This window comes from Podarcis pityusensis, assembly GCF_964106645.2.
Source record: "Podarcis pityusensis genome assembly, chromosome: 1".
Lineage (NCBI taxonomy): Eukaryota > Metazoa > Chordata > Lepidosauria > Squamata > Lacertidae > Podarcis > Podarcis pityusensis.
Window position 1 is genome coordinate 119,640,852 of NC_138028.1, and position 15,723 is coordinate 119,656,574.

The following is a 15,723-nucleotide window of genomic DNA, read 5'->3' on the forward strand; positions in this document are numbered from 1 at the left end:
TCTAGCACAGGATTAGAGAGAAGCGCCAATTTCGCTCTTCCACAGACACACAGCCCGCCCATCCCACCACCTCCTTGAAAACGAATTTGGGGCATTGCTGATGGTGGCCTCGTCGCACTTCTCCGTGGGCGGAGGAAGAGGGGAGGAGAAACGTTTCTTTGCGGGTTCGTTCCCGTTTCTTGCGTTTATCTGCAGATAAAAGAGGTGGCCTACTTTTTCTCTGGTCGGCCAACCCAGTTGCTTCAGAAAGGGAGCGATGATGGGCTTAAGCAAGTGATAAAAAAGCTTCGGGGATGGTTATGGATTCAAGACAAAGCCTGAGGGAGGGAAGGAGGTGAGAGAGAAGGAAAGAGAAAGAGACACAGACACAGACACAGAGAGAATATGACCGGAGCTACACGATTTCTTGCGCGCGCATCTTTTCACTTACCACATATCTTCAGCCCGATTTTCTTCGTGCAGCCATGAGCCACACCACACCAGGTGTCATAAGCTGAAAGGAACAGAGACAAGAGGTTTATGGCCGTGGAAATGAGCGGCGCAGCCTACTTTGCAATCCCCAGCTGCTGTGCTTCGAAGGAGCGGCAGACCTGGCTCTAAAAAATATACTGCAGCTCTCAGAACGCAAACGAAATATTTAGCAGCCCCACTAGCAGACCATAATGTTCTGCTAGACAAAAGAGAGAACGGGTCCCAAAAGGTGACTGACTGATCGCACTGGCGATTTGGGGTAATGGGGGGACGGCAATTACACTGGCATCTCAATCTTAATTTACCTTATTGCAGCAGATGCCACTCAAAAGGTGAATGGGCAAACAGTTTTAGCCGGCCATAAGCAGAGTGCCTTCTCCACTGTCCTAGAAGGGGTTATTGGAGAGGTGTGGTGGGAACGAAGACTTACGCAGGGCAGGGACTGCTCCAAGCCGAACGCATTTTATCTTTCTGTTTTCTACCCTCATGACAGCTAGAAGGCTTAACTCTAAAATGAAACGTCTTTGGGATCATCAAGAATGCCTCCGGTATGAATGTGAGGGCTGGTGGAAGAAAATGGCAGGCCTCCATTCTCAGCGCAGATACCTGCATCTTTTCGCACAGGTGTGTTTGCTTTACGTTAATGTCTCCTGGTCAACGCAAGGACTGGGAAGCTTGCAGTCCTTGGTCCAAACAAAGACATAGTTCCACTTCCCCTGTGATATCTGGTACGAGCACAACAAAAGTCTTTGTTGTCTAGTCGCAGCCCCATTAGACAACGGAAAGAAACCTCATGCCGCCGCCCCCCCCCCCCAGCTTTCTGCTATTCCAAGTTCCCCATCAAGCCTCCAGTTTGTGATTTCCGTGATCTTATAACAAAGTCGAGCACGCTTTCCTTTTAAGGGAGCCTTTGGGGCCAATGAAGGAATCACGAGGTGGGTGGTGGGTGGGAGGGAATAGCAGGTTAAGCGCGCAGGCGAGCCGCTGGCAGTATAGGTACTACCCGGAAGATGGGAAGAGACAAAGCAGCTGGAGGAGGGGGAGAGAGAGAGAGAGAGAGAGAGAGAGAGAGAGAGAGAGACCTGACTATCTCCTAATAATTTATTGGCACTGCTCCAGGAAAGTGGCAGCTTAAAATAAACTGGCATGAAATGGGGTCATGGAAGAGTTCAGGAATTAATTGGGTGAAAAATAGTATTTGACTAGATGATCAGACTTGCATGACTAGGTTGCAGCCGGAATGACGAGTCAGGGAGACACATTGAAAGGCCCCTCACGTCCTCCTGCTCCCCATTTTTCGAGACAACCCCATTCATACTGCCCGCAACCCCTATCTGGCAGTTGGAACACGCATTGCGCTGTCCATCTCAGGCGGTGCTGAAAGTGGGAGAGGCTGCAACGACCTTCATTCAGATTTAGGCAAGTGTGAGTTAGTTTGGGGCACTAACTGAAACGAGACAGGGCAAATAGAAAGGGATAAAGTAGGGAAGAGACAAACAAAACTCCCCACAAACAAATCGCAGGAGGAAGGAAACAGAAAGATAATTGATTGCCAACCATCAAAGCCCCAGCGGGCCGAGAGACTTCAGGAGGCCAGGAGAATTGGAAACGGCTCTGCCACGGTGTTAAGGAATACATTAGTAAGCCTCACTGAACTCAGGGGGATTTACTTCCGAGTAAGCCTATTTGGCAGCTGGCTTCTATGCCCAGTAACTGCGGCTCTGCCAATGACTAACCCGGATCCTAAGAAAGGACACCGTGTGAATGTAACCCAGAAGGAAAAGCGTATTTTATTCTGACTCTTTAAACTCTAAAGCGCTAGCGGTATTATAAAACATGTTTTCAAGTTTAAAAGGTATGCGTGCATTATTCAGGAGGCGGCCTAAATGAAACCTAAGCTGCATGTCCCAAAGCACGGATACTGGCAATGCCTGAAGAAGACAACTAGCTTGCCTGACTGCCGTGTATTTCTGTGAAATCCAACTTGAAATTCATTAAGTGGATTTCCAATGTGCTCTCTCCTCCCCCACTACTCCTGGAAGAAATTAGAAAGAGAGGGAAATGGAAGAGCCCATCCGAAGCAATTAATGGAGTGGGGTGGGGGAAGGAAAGAGAAAAACTCGATTGCCAATAAATATATAAATAAGCAAAACACGGTGGGTGGAGTTAAAACCCTGCATTAGAATTGTGGAAACAAGAATTGTGGAAACAAGCACACTCCATTTCTCCAAGGGACCAAAAGCTGGGCCTGTAGTAAAGCCAGTGCTAGACTGAGGGACGCAGGAAAGAAGGAGGGAGACTAAAGGTTCTAGCTAGCGGTGTATTACTTGGCCATTGTTTTAGGTCCCAATACAAAGGGGGTAACTGCTCCGGAGTTGAGATTTATGGCCATTGTAGATGCATCCTTTCGGGACCCCCTGGTTCCAACGCAACTTCCTTTCAAGAAAGATCGCCAGGCTTTCCATGCGATCCACACCCCTTGAAAGCAGGTGTCCGTTGGCATTCGTGGAGCTCGTTTCCCTTTAAGCATGGATGCAACCACGGTCTCAAACCGGCATGTCGGAGAGGACAGCAAATACGAAGGAGAGGCTTCCCCGCCCCCGCCCCCAGCTGTCCCTTGGAAAAAAGAACAGAAATGTCTAAATGAAAAGGCTGGGCCTCGGCTCCGGCCGCAGTGCGCGCTGGGTCTCGCGCCTTTACTACCACCCCTTCCACGCTTTTTAAAAAACGCGCCTGTAGGCGGCGCTCTGGCCGGGAGGACGAGAAGAGGCAGGAAGGCGGGCGCGAGAAGGCGCGCCCAGGGAGATGGTGGCGGGGTACAGAGCGCATTTGAAGCGGTGGAAGACATAGCTGTCAACGTTTCCCTTTTTTTAAGGGAAATACCCTTATTCCGAATAGGATTCCTCGCAAGAAAAGGGAAAAGTTGACAGCTATGGGGAAGGGGGGGAGATTCCAAGCTTAAGAGTTGGAGAGATGCTTGCTGAGGTGGGGGGTGGGAATGTATGGCAAAAAAAAAATAAAAATGGGGGTTGTTGTGGTGGTGGTGGTCGAACTGGAGCCATCAGGCAGAGAGGGAAAGAGCAGAAAAGCGGCGAGGCAAGAGAAGGGCGGGAAAGGGAACGGGAAGAAGACAAATGGCGCGGGTGGAGAGCCCTTCCAGCGGGTCAGCGGGCTGGAAAGGCGCAAGGACGGCGAGGAGGCAGCAGCGGGAGAAGGTCGCCTCAGGTGAAAGGGAGGAGGCCGCCCGGCTGCCGAAGAAGGACAGCCGGAGAGGACGAAGGACGGGGCGCCGGGGAGCCGAAAGGGAAGGCGGGACCGGAGAGTGGCAGGCGGGAGAAGCAGCTCTGACAGGACTTTTAAGACGCCTCAGGCGAGGTGGAGCATGACCAGAAGAGGAGGCCAAGGGACACGCGCCACACACACCACCTCTTGCCTCCCCTCCCCTCAATCACGCGCGCGCTCCCGCAGCCGGACCAGGAGCGCGCGAGAGAGAGAGCCGTCGGGAAACAATAGGCAATGGCCGCGCGAGCGCGGGAAGAGGGCGCGCAGCCCGCGGTGCTCCCTGCTGTGAGGGAACCTGACAGGGGGCCGCATTCCTTGAAATGGTCGCGGAGGGAAGGGAGTCTTCCTGAGGAGATACACAACACACGCACACACACACACAACACCGCGCTCGACCCTTCTTTTGTCGTGTGTCCCTCCCCCCAATAAAAGCCCGCCACGGGTTTCCGTGAAACGCCTTGAAACAATTAGGGGAGCTTTTGACAGCTCGGAGGCGAGAGGAAAGAAAAACACCACACAAACACAAACAAACAGGCGCCAGGCCACCACACACACACAAAAAAAAGCTATTTTCGCCCGGTGGGTTTAGCCTCCCCTCATGTGGCCCAATAATGAGGGGGGTGTCCATGCTTCACAACCCCTTCCAAGGGGGGCGGACCTCTTCCCCGCTTTTTGCCAAGCTGCCATTTATCGCCCTCCCCGCTTTGGGTGATTATGTCGTCCAGGCTTATTTCAAGCCGCCGCCGCCGCCGCGCCCCCTCCTCCCGCCTTTTTTTCCCCCCCTCCGCGGGTTTGCCGAATGTCTGTCTAGCCGAAAGCTATAAACCCGGCTCCTTCGCGCCCTCCCCTTCCGACTCACACCTTAGTAACTCCAGGCAAAACACGGGGCAGTTAGGGACAAGGGGGGGGGGGAAGCCTCTCGAATAGCCTCCATTGGCCCCTTGGATCAGAGATTACCTCAGGAAAATGAAAAAGAAACGGCGGGAAGGGACTCGCGCCGCGCGTCAGAAACCACCGGTGGAACTTGGCGCCGGCCCGAAAAATGGTCGGAGACCCCGCCCCGCCCCTCACTCCCCGCTCCAGCAGCCGCGTACAAAGTCCTCCTCAGCGAACAGGCTTTTTTATTCCTCCCCACCTTGCCACCCCTTCTCTCGTTTTTGTAGCAATGGCCCCAGATTCCTCGGTTCCTTTGTTTTTTCCCCAAGCCGAACCCACGCCCACCACCCCACGGTTTCGGCTTGAATTCGTGTTTTTTGGGGGAGTGGAGGGAAAGGGGTTTCTCGTTCGAAGGCGAGCTTCCATGTCGGTCGTTCTCGGTCGCGGTGGTTTTTGTGGCGAATGTCGATTTTTGTGGGGAAGCCACCCACCCGCCGAGAAAGGACGACGACGACGACGACGACGACGCGTGGCCGCCCCAACCGCGGCAGCAAACGAAGGCGGCGCGAGACGGGAAGGCGAGACCTACTTGTGGGTCGCAAGTTGCTCGGATTGGGATCCGGAGCCGTGTTGGACGAGGACGGGTCCGAGGTCGCCATGAGGTGCTGAGGCAAAGCCCTTGGATCCCGGGCTGCTTCGTCTTCTTCTTGCCTTAGCCTTCCTCCGATCCCAGCAGAATGATTTACTGCAAGGGAAGAGAAAGGCGGGTTTAGAGAGGGTGTGTGTGTGTGTGTGTGGTGTTGTGTGTGTGTATTTCGGGCTGTGACTATCGGTCCCCCCCCGCCCCCTCTCGTTCCTCTCGCTTCGGCCAAGGCGCGACGAGAAGCCATTCAACTGGGCGCCAAGTCGCAGGCCGTCGGAGGTGGGGAGGGCAGGGCGCGCACCTCCAGCGGGGGGAGAAGGAGAAGAAGAAGGATCCCTTTCTTCCTCGGAGGTGCGCGGATCTCTCGCCCGCCTCCTCTCCTCAGACAAAGCGACGTGGCTGGAGAAATGGCTGGAGGCGACGACACCTCGTTGGTTTTTATGAGGCAGCGCTGGCTGGCGAGCGAGCGAGCGAGCGAGCGGGGGAAATGTCTGGACGGGGCTGGCGAGCCGAGCACGATTCGTCTTCGCCCCTGGAAGCAAAGCGGCGGAGGGGAAGGGCAGGTGGGAGGAGGGAGAGGAGGAGGATGGCCGCCGCCGGCCACTCACTCACTCACTCGACGCCCCTTCTTGCTCAATGGGCAGCGAAGGAGGCGACGGCTCGGAGCGAATGGGGAAGCGGAGAAACGCGTCGGGAGAGGAAGAGACCGGCGATGGCTTGAGGAAGAAAGATCTCCGAGCGATCCCGGTGGTGGTCCTCGGGGCGCCTTCTCCCTTCGCAGGTTTACGAAAGGCAAACGAAACGACGTCGAGGGAGGCGAACTGGGGGGCAAATATTGCGGGAAAGGAGCAGCCAAGCCGATCTATTCTTATAGGGCAACTTGCGCCTCTGAATGCGCACAAACGAATTATACAATGAATGAATGAATGAAAATTGAGATGTTCTACAGAGGCTGGCCTTCCTGGGGCTCGCTCTCTCCGCGCGTGTTCTTGGCGCTGCTTTGGGAAGACATTTCGTTCCGCGTCCAGCAACCCTCTTCCGGAGTTTCATTGGTCGTCAGAAAGCAGAGGATCGATCAATACATGATCTCAACCTCATTCGGGAGTTTGGACTTCAAAGCTGTTTGGTCCACGTTATTTAATAATAATGATTTTTTTAAAAACACATCAACATCTAAGCTCACGGGAGATAGATAGGTTTAATTTTGGTCAAGATTTAACGCCACCTGTCACCGTGGCATCATCACCAAACGAAAAAAGTTATCGTGAATAAAGTGCACCCCCGGGTGTTGTGGGTCAGCCGGGTGAAGGATTGCATCTTGTCTACACGCGTTTAATTTCGAGTCACAAACCTGAATCTCCGGAGGTAGAGAAAGAACGAGAGAGATAGAGATGCGGGGATACGTCCTGGGCCAAGGTGGAAAGTGAAGTAACAGGTTATTCCTCCTAAACATCAGCTTTCCAATACCGAATATCATTTCCTCAATTCTAAGTACGGAGACAGCCCTACCGTCTCGAAAGAAAGCCTCCAAAATCCTCCGGGAAGAACGGAGGGGCGAGTTCCTTTTCGTTGGAAAAAAATTTAAAATAAATCAAGAGAGACTTACCAACCCAGGCTCCAACTCCAGGAACCCAAACGGAGGAGGATGGAGAAATCTTCGTTTTGGAAGAACTTCGCCGTTTATAAACTCCGCCACGAACGACGTCGGAATATCAATGGCTTCCCTGGCATTTAATTCGAGATGACCTTAGCGCCCCCCCCCCCCCAATACTTGAGATTCGCTTTTTTTTAAAAAGCGCGAATCGCCGGCTGATCTGTTGCGACGCAGGCATGAGTCACTGCTTCTGCCAGCGCCTCCACCTCGTTTTCTCCAAGATGGGAAGCCAAAGAGCTGGAGTTTGGGAGGGCAGGAGTGCGGGTGTTGACTAAGGCGGCGAGAGAGGGAGGGGGTGCAAGAGAGAGAGAGACAGAGAGAGGAATCACGCGCCTCCAAGCGTTGCGCCTTCCCAAGCGAGCGTGATTCACTCGCAGGTGTGCAGGCGGTTCCCCCAAGGAAGAGCGGAGTGGAAGGAGCGCGTGTGGTTTCGCACCTCGATTCTGAATCCAGATCACGGCTGACCCGAGAAGGGATTCTGTGCGCATACTTACCGCACTCCGATTGCTGGAAGGAGAGGCTGTTTGCCTGTTCAGACCAAGGTGTTCGCGTGATCTTCATGGGTCCAGATCACGCCACGCCACACAGAGCCTTGCATTCCTGCTTCCACGAGGGAGTTTTGCCGTCCTCTCTCCGACGAGTCTTCCTTATAAAAGTTGGCTCTTTAAAAGCCACCTGCTCAATCCTAATTTGGGTTGATGGTCGCTTCTCTCTGATAGCAACCTTATTAGCGCCCGGAACATGTTGGTCGTACTGTTGAGCAATCGTCTTAAAAAGGAGGATTGGGGGTTGGTGGTGTGTGTCTTCCCTTCTCAATTCATTTGGAGGAGCTTAGAGAATTTTTATAAAGCCCACCGTCCATTTATTGCCGTCTACGAAGGGGGCGGGAATCCAAAGCTTGAATAATTATTTTGGAACTGTCCACTGGGGGGCACCAAGGAACCAAAGACGGGATTGCTCTGCATCTAGTCCGTTTACAAAACCACCTTGTTATTAGAGGACTCCGATTTAGCAACAGACACACGCGTATCAAACTCGGTTTCTTTACTGCACCCATTCGCTAAAAATAAAATTGAAGGGGAGAGTAGAAGCCCGTGTCCCCCAAGAGCATCCGGAGCTTTAATAAATATTCCACTTTCTGCCAATACATGAAGGACGTTTTATCTCTAGCGCTGGAAAGCGACTAGCCAGATGAAGAAACAAGCGCCTGTCTATGGGAAAATATACAATGTTGTGGACACACACACGTGCTATGGGCGTGAAAGATTTCTACCAGAGGCCAAACAGCAACACTATAAAGGTGTCAGCTATATCTCCTTTCTGAAAGACTCCTTCGTGAAAACTAAGTTACCACCTTCACCGGGAGATCTGCAGAACTGAGGCAAGATGATGATGATGATGATAATAATAATAATAATAATAATAATTATTATTATTATTATTATTATTATTTTATGATTTGTAGCCTGTCCATCTGAATACACTTTGCTATACAGGAGAAATGTCTGAGCACTTGGAGCCCTATCACAAGTACATATAATTACATATGCTGCTTTTTAAGTGTCAAAGCTAGTCTTCCGCTACACAAACCCGTGTATTCATAATTTCAGGGTGCCCTCTCACCCAGCCTGGAGCTTAACTTTTCTCTGAACACCAAGATAGAATCCTGCCACCTGCGTGATGTGTGTTACGACAGGTTCTCGCTAGCATATGCCATTTAGCAAGTGTGCTCTCGCAATACTGAGCCCTACTTATACAAATCAAACGATGATTATTTTATCGAACATTCCTCTCTTATAAGGAAAAAAAAAAGAGGCAAATAAGCCGATGCCCTGATGTTCATTCCGCGGCAGGTACCCAAAGATAATGGCCACCGTATGGCTCACAGCAGGCTATTGTTCCGAAAGATGCAGGGCGATTGAACAGTGAGCCATCGATTCAGAACCTCGGACAGCAGCACTTAGCGCAAAGGAGATCTCGGTAACCAAAGCGACTCTGATTTGCCGAAGGAAAAGAAAATATGAAAGCAACTCCATGGAAGGGAGTTTGAGACGAAGGTGGAGGCAGCGAGTGCTTAACCTTTTGCGAAAACGGTGTTGATCCAACCCAAGGGCCTTCTCTCACTGGACATTTATTAAAATGTCACCGTTTGTCATAAGGGTCCATTATGGGAAGGATGTCCTCTTTGGACGTCAGACCTCATGGATAGGAAAAAAAGAATTAGGCCACGGCCAGGGAAGCACTGCAGCCGCAGCCACAAGGAATGCTGGTTAAATACTAATGCATTTGCGTACGGAAAGCGCCCCACAGGGTGGCAGCTGGTCCTTCGAAACCAGGGGTTGTGCTCAAAGCACTGAAAGACTCCTCCTTATCAAAGACTTCACTCACTAGAATACAAAACAACATATCCAAAATCCCCAAACTGCTCCCAACTGAAGGCTGACGCCCCCTTCCAGATTTATTTGTCTTTTAACCATGGCAGGAATGGGACATTCAAATAATGTTACAATGTATTTTTTAAAAAACGTAATTATTAATAATAATTTTATTTTTGCCCAGCATAAACACATGACACTTCAGCTACAGTACTCACAGACTTAAGGAGGAGCATTAAGAAAGCAGTTCTTAGATGTGAATGACGGCATTTGATTCTGCAGAAGCTTTTAACTTCTGAGTAAATGTCTAGGGAAGGCCACAGCAGCCTATGCAAATAATATCCTCACTTATGGGTCTCCCAAAACAAGCCATTATTATGAAAATAAAACACCCAGAAATGCTATTGATAATTACAAATCACTTTTCATAAATAACGGTTTAAAGCAAAGCACTTTTGCTGAAACAGATTTCAGCATAATCCACGATAAATAAAAAGTGGGGCTAAAAACCAACAGAACTATTATACACCCATTATATAAGAAATACATTTTTTAAAATAGCGTTTTCTTAGACATGAGCTTTCCCCCAGGTGGCGCTATATCTCAATATCAGATTTTGAACTCCTTAAAGATCTAATTACTGTTCAGAAATTTGCAATACGTGAGGTCTTCAACCAATTTGAAACATTACATTTCTTATTGCTGGAGAGTGATGATTCCTACCTCTCAGATTCAGGCATGTGAATCACCCTGAACACCTTGTACAGACACCAAGGCCCCATTATGTCAATATAAATATGCATCAGGACTATGTGGTCCTATAAATGTTATGTCGAGTTTGACATTTCCCCCAACATGAATGCATCCATAATGACCTCTCAACTGTCACACGCTGCAAAAGGCATCAGGCTTAGCTTGTGCACACAGCACACAATAATTACTGATTGGAGTAGCGATAACCTTCTGACCCTGCCTATTTACACTGAAGCAAGGGTTGAGAATAGCAATTGCTGGCATATTGAAATAAGTTAACATATGGATCTTGCACGTATGGGCGCCATATGGTAAAAAGGTTCCAGGTGACTGTAGCAACTATCTGTTCCAACAGCCACTACATGCACCTGTTGGAAAAACCTTCCCAGCCCTCTCTCACCAATGCTGCCTGCCTGTTTACTCAGCCAGTGGTAAGACCTTGCAACACCACAGAATAACAGGTATCATTGAAGCTGCACCAAATGCAGCAACTTCCAGGTTCCTCTCTCCTGTTCCTTTTTTTATATATAATTATGTTGGATTTCTATTCCACCTTTTCTCCAAGAAGCTCAAGACAGAGCATTCAGTATCCCTCCTTGCCCTCACAACAATTCTGTGAGGTAGGTTAATCCAGTAGCAGTGGTGTCCAAACTTTTTTTAAAGAGGGCCAGATTTGATGAAGTGTTTTTTTTTAGGATTGAAGATGTTGAGCTTTTTAAAATGATTTTAAAGTTGTTGAGCAAGGCAGTGTTCCTCACTTGCTTTCCTGATGCCAAATGTCCTCGCTGTTTCTGCAAGATGGGAGAGGCGCAGGGAACTCAGCAGCGGGTGTGCACAGTGGTGGATCCAATCTCTGCTCCCACCCTGCGCTGAGCTCCCTGACAACTTGCCCCTCACCTCTCTTGGCAATTCACAGTGGCTTAATTCATCTATGCATTTATTCACCATTCTGTTTAACATGGTATCTCTCTTGGCACACATTTATAAGATGGTGGCAGTTGAAAAACTTGTAGTTAATTAGGTGGTTCCTTACCTGTGCATGGGTGCTGCTCCTGTAGGCAAGTCTGATCTGTGGCCTGATGAGGTTTCTACATTGGCAATTTGGCAATCATGAGTGCACTGGGATCATACTGTCCCAGAAGACCAGAGTTGGTACACATGCTCTCCAGGGACAAGTCTACATTTCAAGTTCAATACAATCCCAATTCTAATCCCCAAGGATCCTTTAAATAGTATGGGGGCTTACCTTAAGTATTGCAGTGAGGAAAGGAAACTGGAGTCCAACCCACCCTACTTTCCCTGAGAAATGTTTCAGAGTCCCTACTTGTATTACAGGAGGAGGAGGACGGATAAATATTTTAAATTCACTTTTTACTCAAGAAGAAAGTAATAGTCTGGGCCTAATATTTGCGACGCGGGTGGCACTGTGGGTAAAACCTCAGTGCCTAGGGCTTGCCGATTGCATGGTCGGCGGTTCGAATCCCCGCGGCGGGGTGAGCTCCCGTCTTTCGGTCCCAGCTCTTGCCCACCTAGCAGTTCGAAAGCACCCCTAAGTGCAAGTAGATAAATAGGTACCGCTTTATAGCGGGAAGGTAAACGGCGTTTCCGTGTGCTGCGCTGGTGCTGGCTCGCCACAGCAGCTTCGTCACGCTGGCCACGTGACCCGGAAGTGTCTCCGGACAGCGCTGGCCCCCGGCCTCTTAAGTGAGATGAGCGCACAACCCTAGAGTCAGACACGACTGGCCCGTATGGGCAGGGGTACCTTTACCTTTAATATTTCCTCATACAACTGAGCTCTCTGGACATTCAGCACCTGTATGGAGGGAACAAGCATTCCCTCTGGTAGTTGCTAGAAACATTTGTTACCTGTGTAAAAATACATTGAGCACAATGACAATTATTTCCTTAACAAGTATGAACAATATTAATAACCAACACTTCCAGAATTCTAAAAGAGCACCACGGTTGAGAAATTTTAGTTTTATGTAACTATAGGAACTTTCCTGGTGGATTTGTGATGTTTCAAGAAAAATGCTCCACAAACATCAAAGAATTACAGGATACTTTGCTAGGCTTCCAGATCCCATGCTGATCTTACAGCCAAAGAAGTAAAAATAGACATTTTTATTTGAAAACTACCTCTGGCACAACGGCAATGCAAAGAACGCCATGCCAGTTTAAAAGTGCCAATCTCAGAGCTGACATTAAGTACACTTGTTTTAAATCTGAACATTCTTTTTCTAAAATTAAGCACACATTTATAAGATGATGGCAGCTGAAATACTTGTAGTTAATTAGATGGTTCCTTACCTGTGCATGGTGCTGCTCCTGTAGGCAAGTCCGATCTGTGGCCTGATGAGGTTTCTACATTGGCAATTTGGTAATCATGAGTGCACTGGGATCATACTGTCCCAGAAGACCAGGCCTATAATCTAGAGTTTCCTCCTAGTTTTCCAGCTGTCACTGCTACACAACAACATATAAAGCTCTTACAGGCTGAGAACTGGAACGTCTAATTGGAATCGAAGAATGGGCTAAGAACAGACCTGCTTCAGAATTATTGTACCCAACCTATCTAGGGAAGGGAGGAAAAAAGAAAAACAGATCTACCAAAAATACACCGTGGTTTATCAGTGCCTTAAAAAACAGTTTATATTATATAGCACTTTATGCAGAGCACCCCTACACTGAGATGGGAAGAGGACTCATTTAATGCTAATAGACCAGGCTTCCTCAAACTTGGCCCTCCAGATGTTTTTGGCCTACAACCCCCATGATCCCTAGCTAGCAGGACCAGTGGTCAGGGATGATGGGAATAGTAGTCTCAAAACATCTGGAGGGCCAAGTTTGAGGAAGCCTGTAACAGACAATGTCTGGAAAGAGATGTGCTTTTGGTGCTATTCTGATCAAAATCTTGATAGTGACTCCTTCACAGATAAAATAACAACTTTCTATTGGTATAATTTTGCTGCTTGATTAATTGGGGTTATATAACACACACACGAGAGAGAGAGAGAGAGAGAGAGAGAGAGATCACCAACCAACTGAAGTTTGCAGTTCCATTTGTAACTCAAGGAAATATGCTGCCTTGCTGATAATGGTAAAGGTAAAGGGACCCCTGACCATTAGGTCCAGTCGTGACCGACTCTGGGGTTGCGGCGCTCATCTCGCTTTATTGGCCGAAGGAGCCAGCGTACAGCTTCTGGGTCATGTGGCCAGCATGACTAAGCCACTTCTGTTTTTTTTTTTTTTATAAGATATTTATTGAAAATTTTTTTTTTAAGAAACACCAAACATACAAATTACCATCACCATATAACATACAAGAATATAAAATAGAATTAACATAAAAAAAGAAAAAATAGAAAAGAACAAAAGATACAGATTAAAGTAAATGTTGTTCACCAATCATAGTTTCATAATCTTCAGACTTCCTCACATCTCCCTTCCCTGCGTTCTCAATCTTATCATTACATGCAGCAATTTGTTACCTTATTTCCATTCTTATTATATAAATCTCCAATAGTGTTACTCCAAATTACATCCTTTTCATTTATTTTCATATGTCTTACAATAAGATTACTGGAGCCATATTTCATTCAATCGTGCATTCTCCTAACATTCATACAACTTATAGTGTTTTTGTAGATAGTCCTTAAATTTTTTCCAGTCCTCTTCCACCATCTCTTCTCCCAGGTCTCGAATCCTGCCGGTCATTTCCGCCAGCTCCATGTATTCTATCAGTTGCATCTGCCATTCTTCCAGTGTGGGTAAATCTTGGGTCTTCCAATACTTTGCGATGAGTATTCTTGCTGCTGTTGTTGCGTACATAAAAAAAGTTTGATCTTTCTTTAACACCCCTTGGCCCACGATGCCCAGAAGAAAGGCCTCTGGTTTCTTAAGGAAGGTATATTTAAATACCTTTTTTAACTCATTGTAAATCACTTCCCAGAAGGCCTTAATCCTTGGGCACGTCCACCAGAGGTGAAAGAATGTTCCTTCAGTTTCCTTACATTTCCAACATTTATTATCAGGCAGATGATATATTTTTGCCAGCTTGACTGGGGTCATGTACCACCTGTATATCATTTTCATAATATTTTCTTTCAAGGCATTACATGCCGTGAACTTCACCCCGGTGGTCCATAACTTTTCCCAGTCAGCAAACATAATGTTATACCCAATATCCTGTGCCCATTTTATCATAGCTGATTTGACAGTTTCATCCTGCGTGTTCCATTTCAACAACAAGTTATACATTTTTGAAAGTATCTTAGTTTTTGGTTCTAACAGTTCAGTTTCTAATTTCGATTTTTCCACCTGGAAACCTATTTTCTTGTCTAGCTTAAAGACCTCTCTAATCTGAGCATAATGTAACCAATTTTGCACTTTCTCCTTTAATTTCTCAAAACTCTGCAATCTCCAAGTAACTCCTTCCTTCTCTAGTATTTCCCAATATTTCGGCCAATTGGCCTCCATATTGAGTCTTTTCGGGGCCTTGGCTTCCATAGGTGACAGCCACCTTGGGGTCTTATTTTCTAATAAATCTTTGTATTTTACCCAGACCTTAAACACGGCCTTCCTGACAATATGGCTCTTGAAAGCCTTATGAATTTTTACCTTGTCGTACCACAAGTATGCATGCCATCCAAAAGCATTATTAAACCCTTCCAGATCCAGGACATCAGTGTTCTCTAAAAGTATCCAATCTTTCATCCAGCAGAGAGCCGCAGCTTCGTAGTATAACCTTAAGTCCGGCAGGGCAAACCCCCCTCTTTCCTTTGCATCCGTTAAAATTTTAAATTTTATTCGGGGCTTTTTGCCCTGCCAGACAAATTTAGAAATATCTCTCTGCCACTTTGTAAAACATTCCACTCTGTCCACAATCTGTAGGGTCTGAAACAAAAACAACATTCTTGGCAATACATTCATCTTTATCACAGCAATTCGGCCCAACAAGGAAAGTTTTAATCTTGACCAACTTTCTAAGTCCTTTTTAATTTCTGTCCAACACTTTTCATAGTTATCCTTAAATAAATTCAAATTTTTAGCAGTCATATTAACCCCTAGGTATTTTACCTTCTTAACAACTGTTAAATCTGTCTCTTTCTGAAATCTTTCTACTTCCTCAGTTGTCAAGTTTTTTTCCAAAACCTTTGTCTTTTGCTTGTTTAATTTAAATCCTGCTATCTGACCAAACTCATATATCAATTCTAAAGCTCTGTTCGTACTAGATTCTGGCTTCTGCAATGTCAAAACCAAATCATCTGCAAAAGCTTTCAATTTGTACTGTTTATCTCCGACCTGAATCCCTTCAACCAACCGGTCCCCTCTGATCATATTTAAGAGCACCTCCAGGACCGAAATAAATAACAAAGGGGATATGGGGCAACCTTGTCGTGTTCCTTTCTCTATCTTGAACTCTTCTGTCACCACATTGTTAACTATCAATTTAGCTAAGCCACTTCTGGCGAACCAGAGCAGCGCACGGAAATGCCGTTTACCTTCCCTATTTATCTACTCGCACTTGCTTTCGAACTGCTAGGTTGGCAGGAGCAGGGACCGGGGAACGGGAGCTCACCGTGTCACGGGGATTCGAACTGCCGACCTTCTGATTGGCAAGTCGTAGGCTCTGTGGTTTAACCCACAGCACCACACACGTCCCTCTA

At 47.5% G+C, this 15,723-nt stretch overlaps 1 protein-coding gene across 1 annotated transcript in view; it reads right to left on the reverse strand.

Annotated features, from left to right (window-relative positions):
* The window catches only part of LOC308458351 (glutamate decarboxylase 1), a 69,754-nt gene extending 61,974 nt beyond the window's left edge, over positions 1–7,780 (reverse strand). The window contains exons 1-3 of the mRNA XM_080973332.1: positions 7,421–7,780; positions 5,219–5,374; positions 431–493 (exon numbers count right to left, since the gene is read on the reverse strand). Coding sequence (XP_080829458.1) covers positions 431–493; positions 5,219–5,374; positions 7,421–7,487 — 286 coding nt within the window. The 5' untranslated portion in view covers positions 7,488–7,780. The remainder of the gene's footprint in view (positions 1–430; positions 494–5,218; positions 5,375–7,420) is intronic.
* Between the last annotated feature and the right edge of the window lie 7,943 nt (positions 7,781–15,723).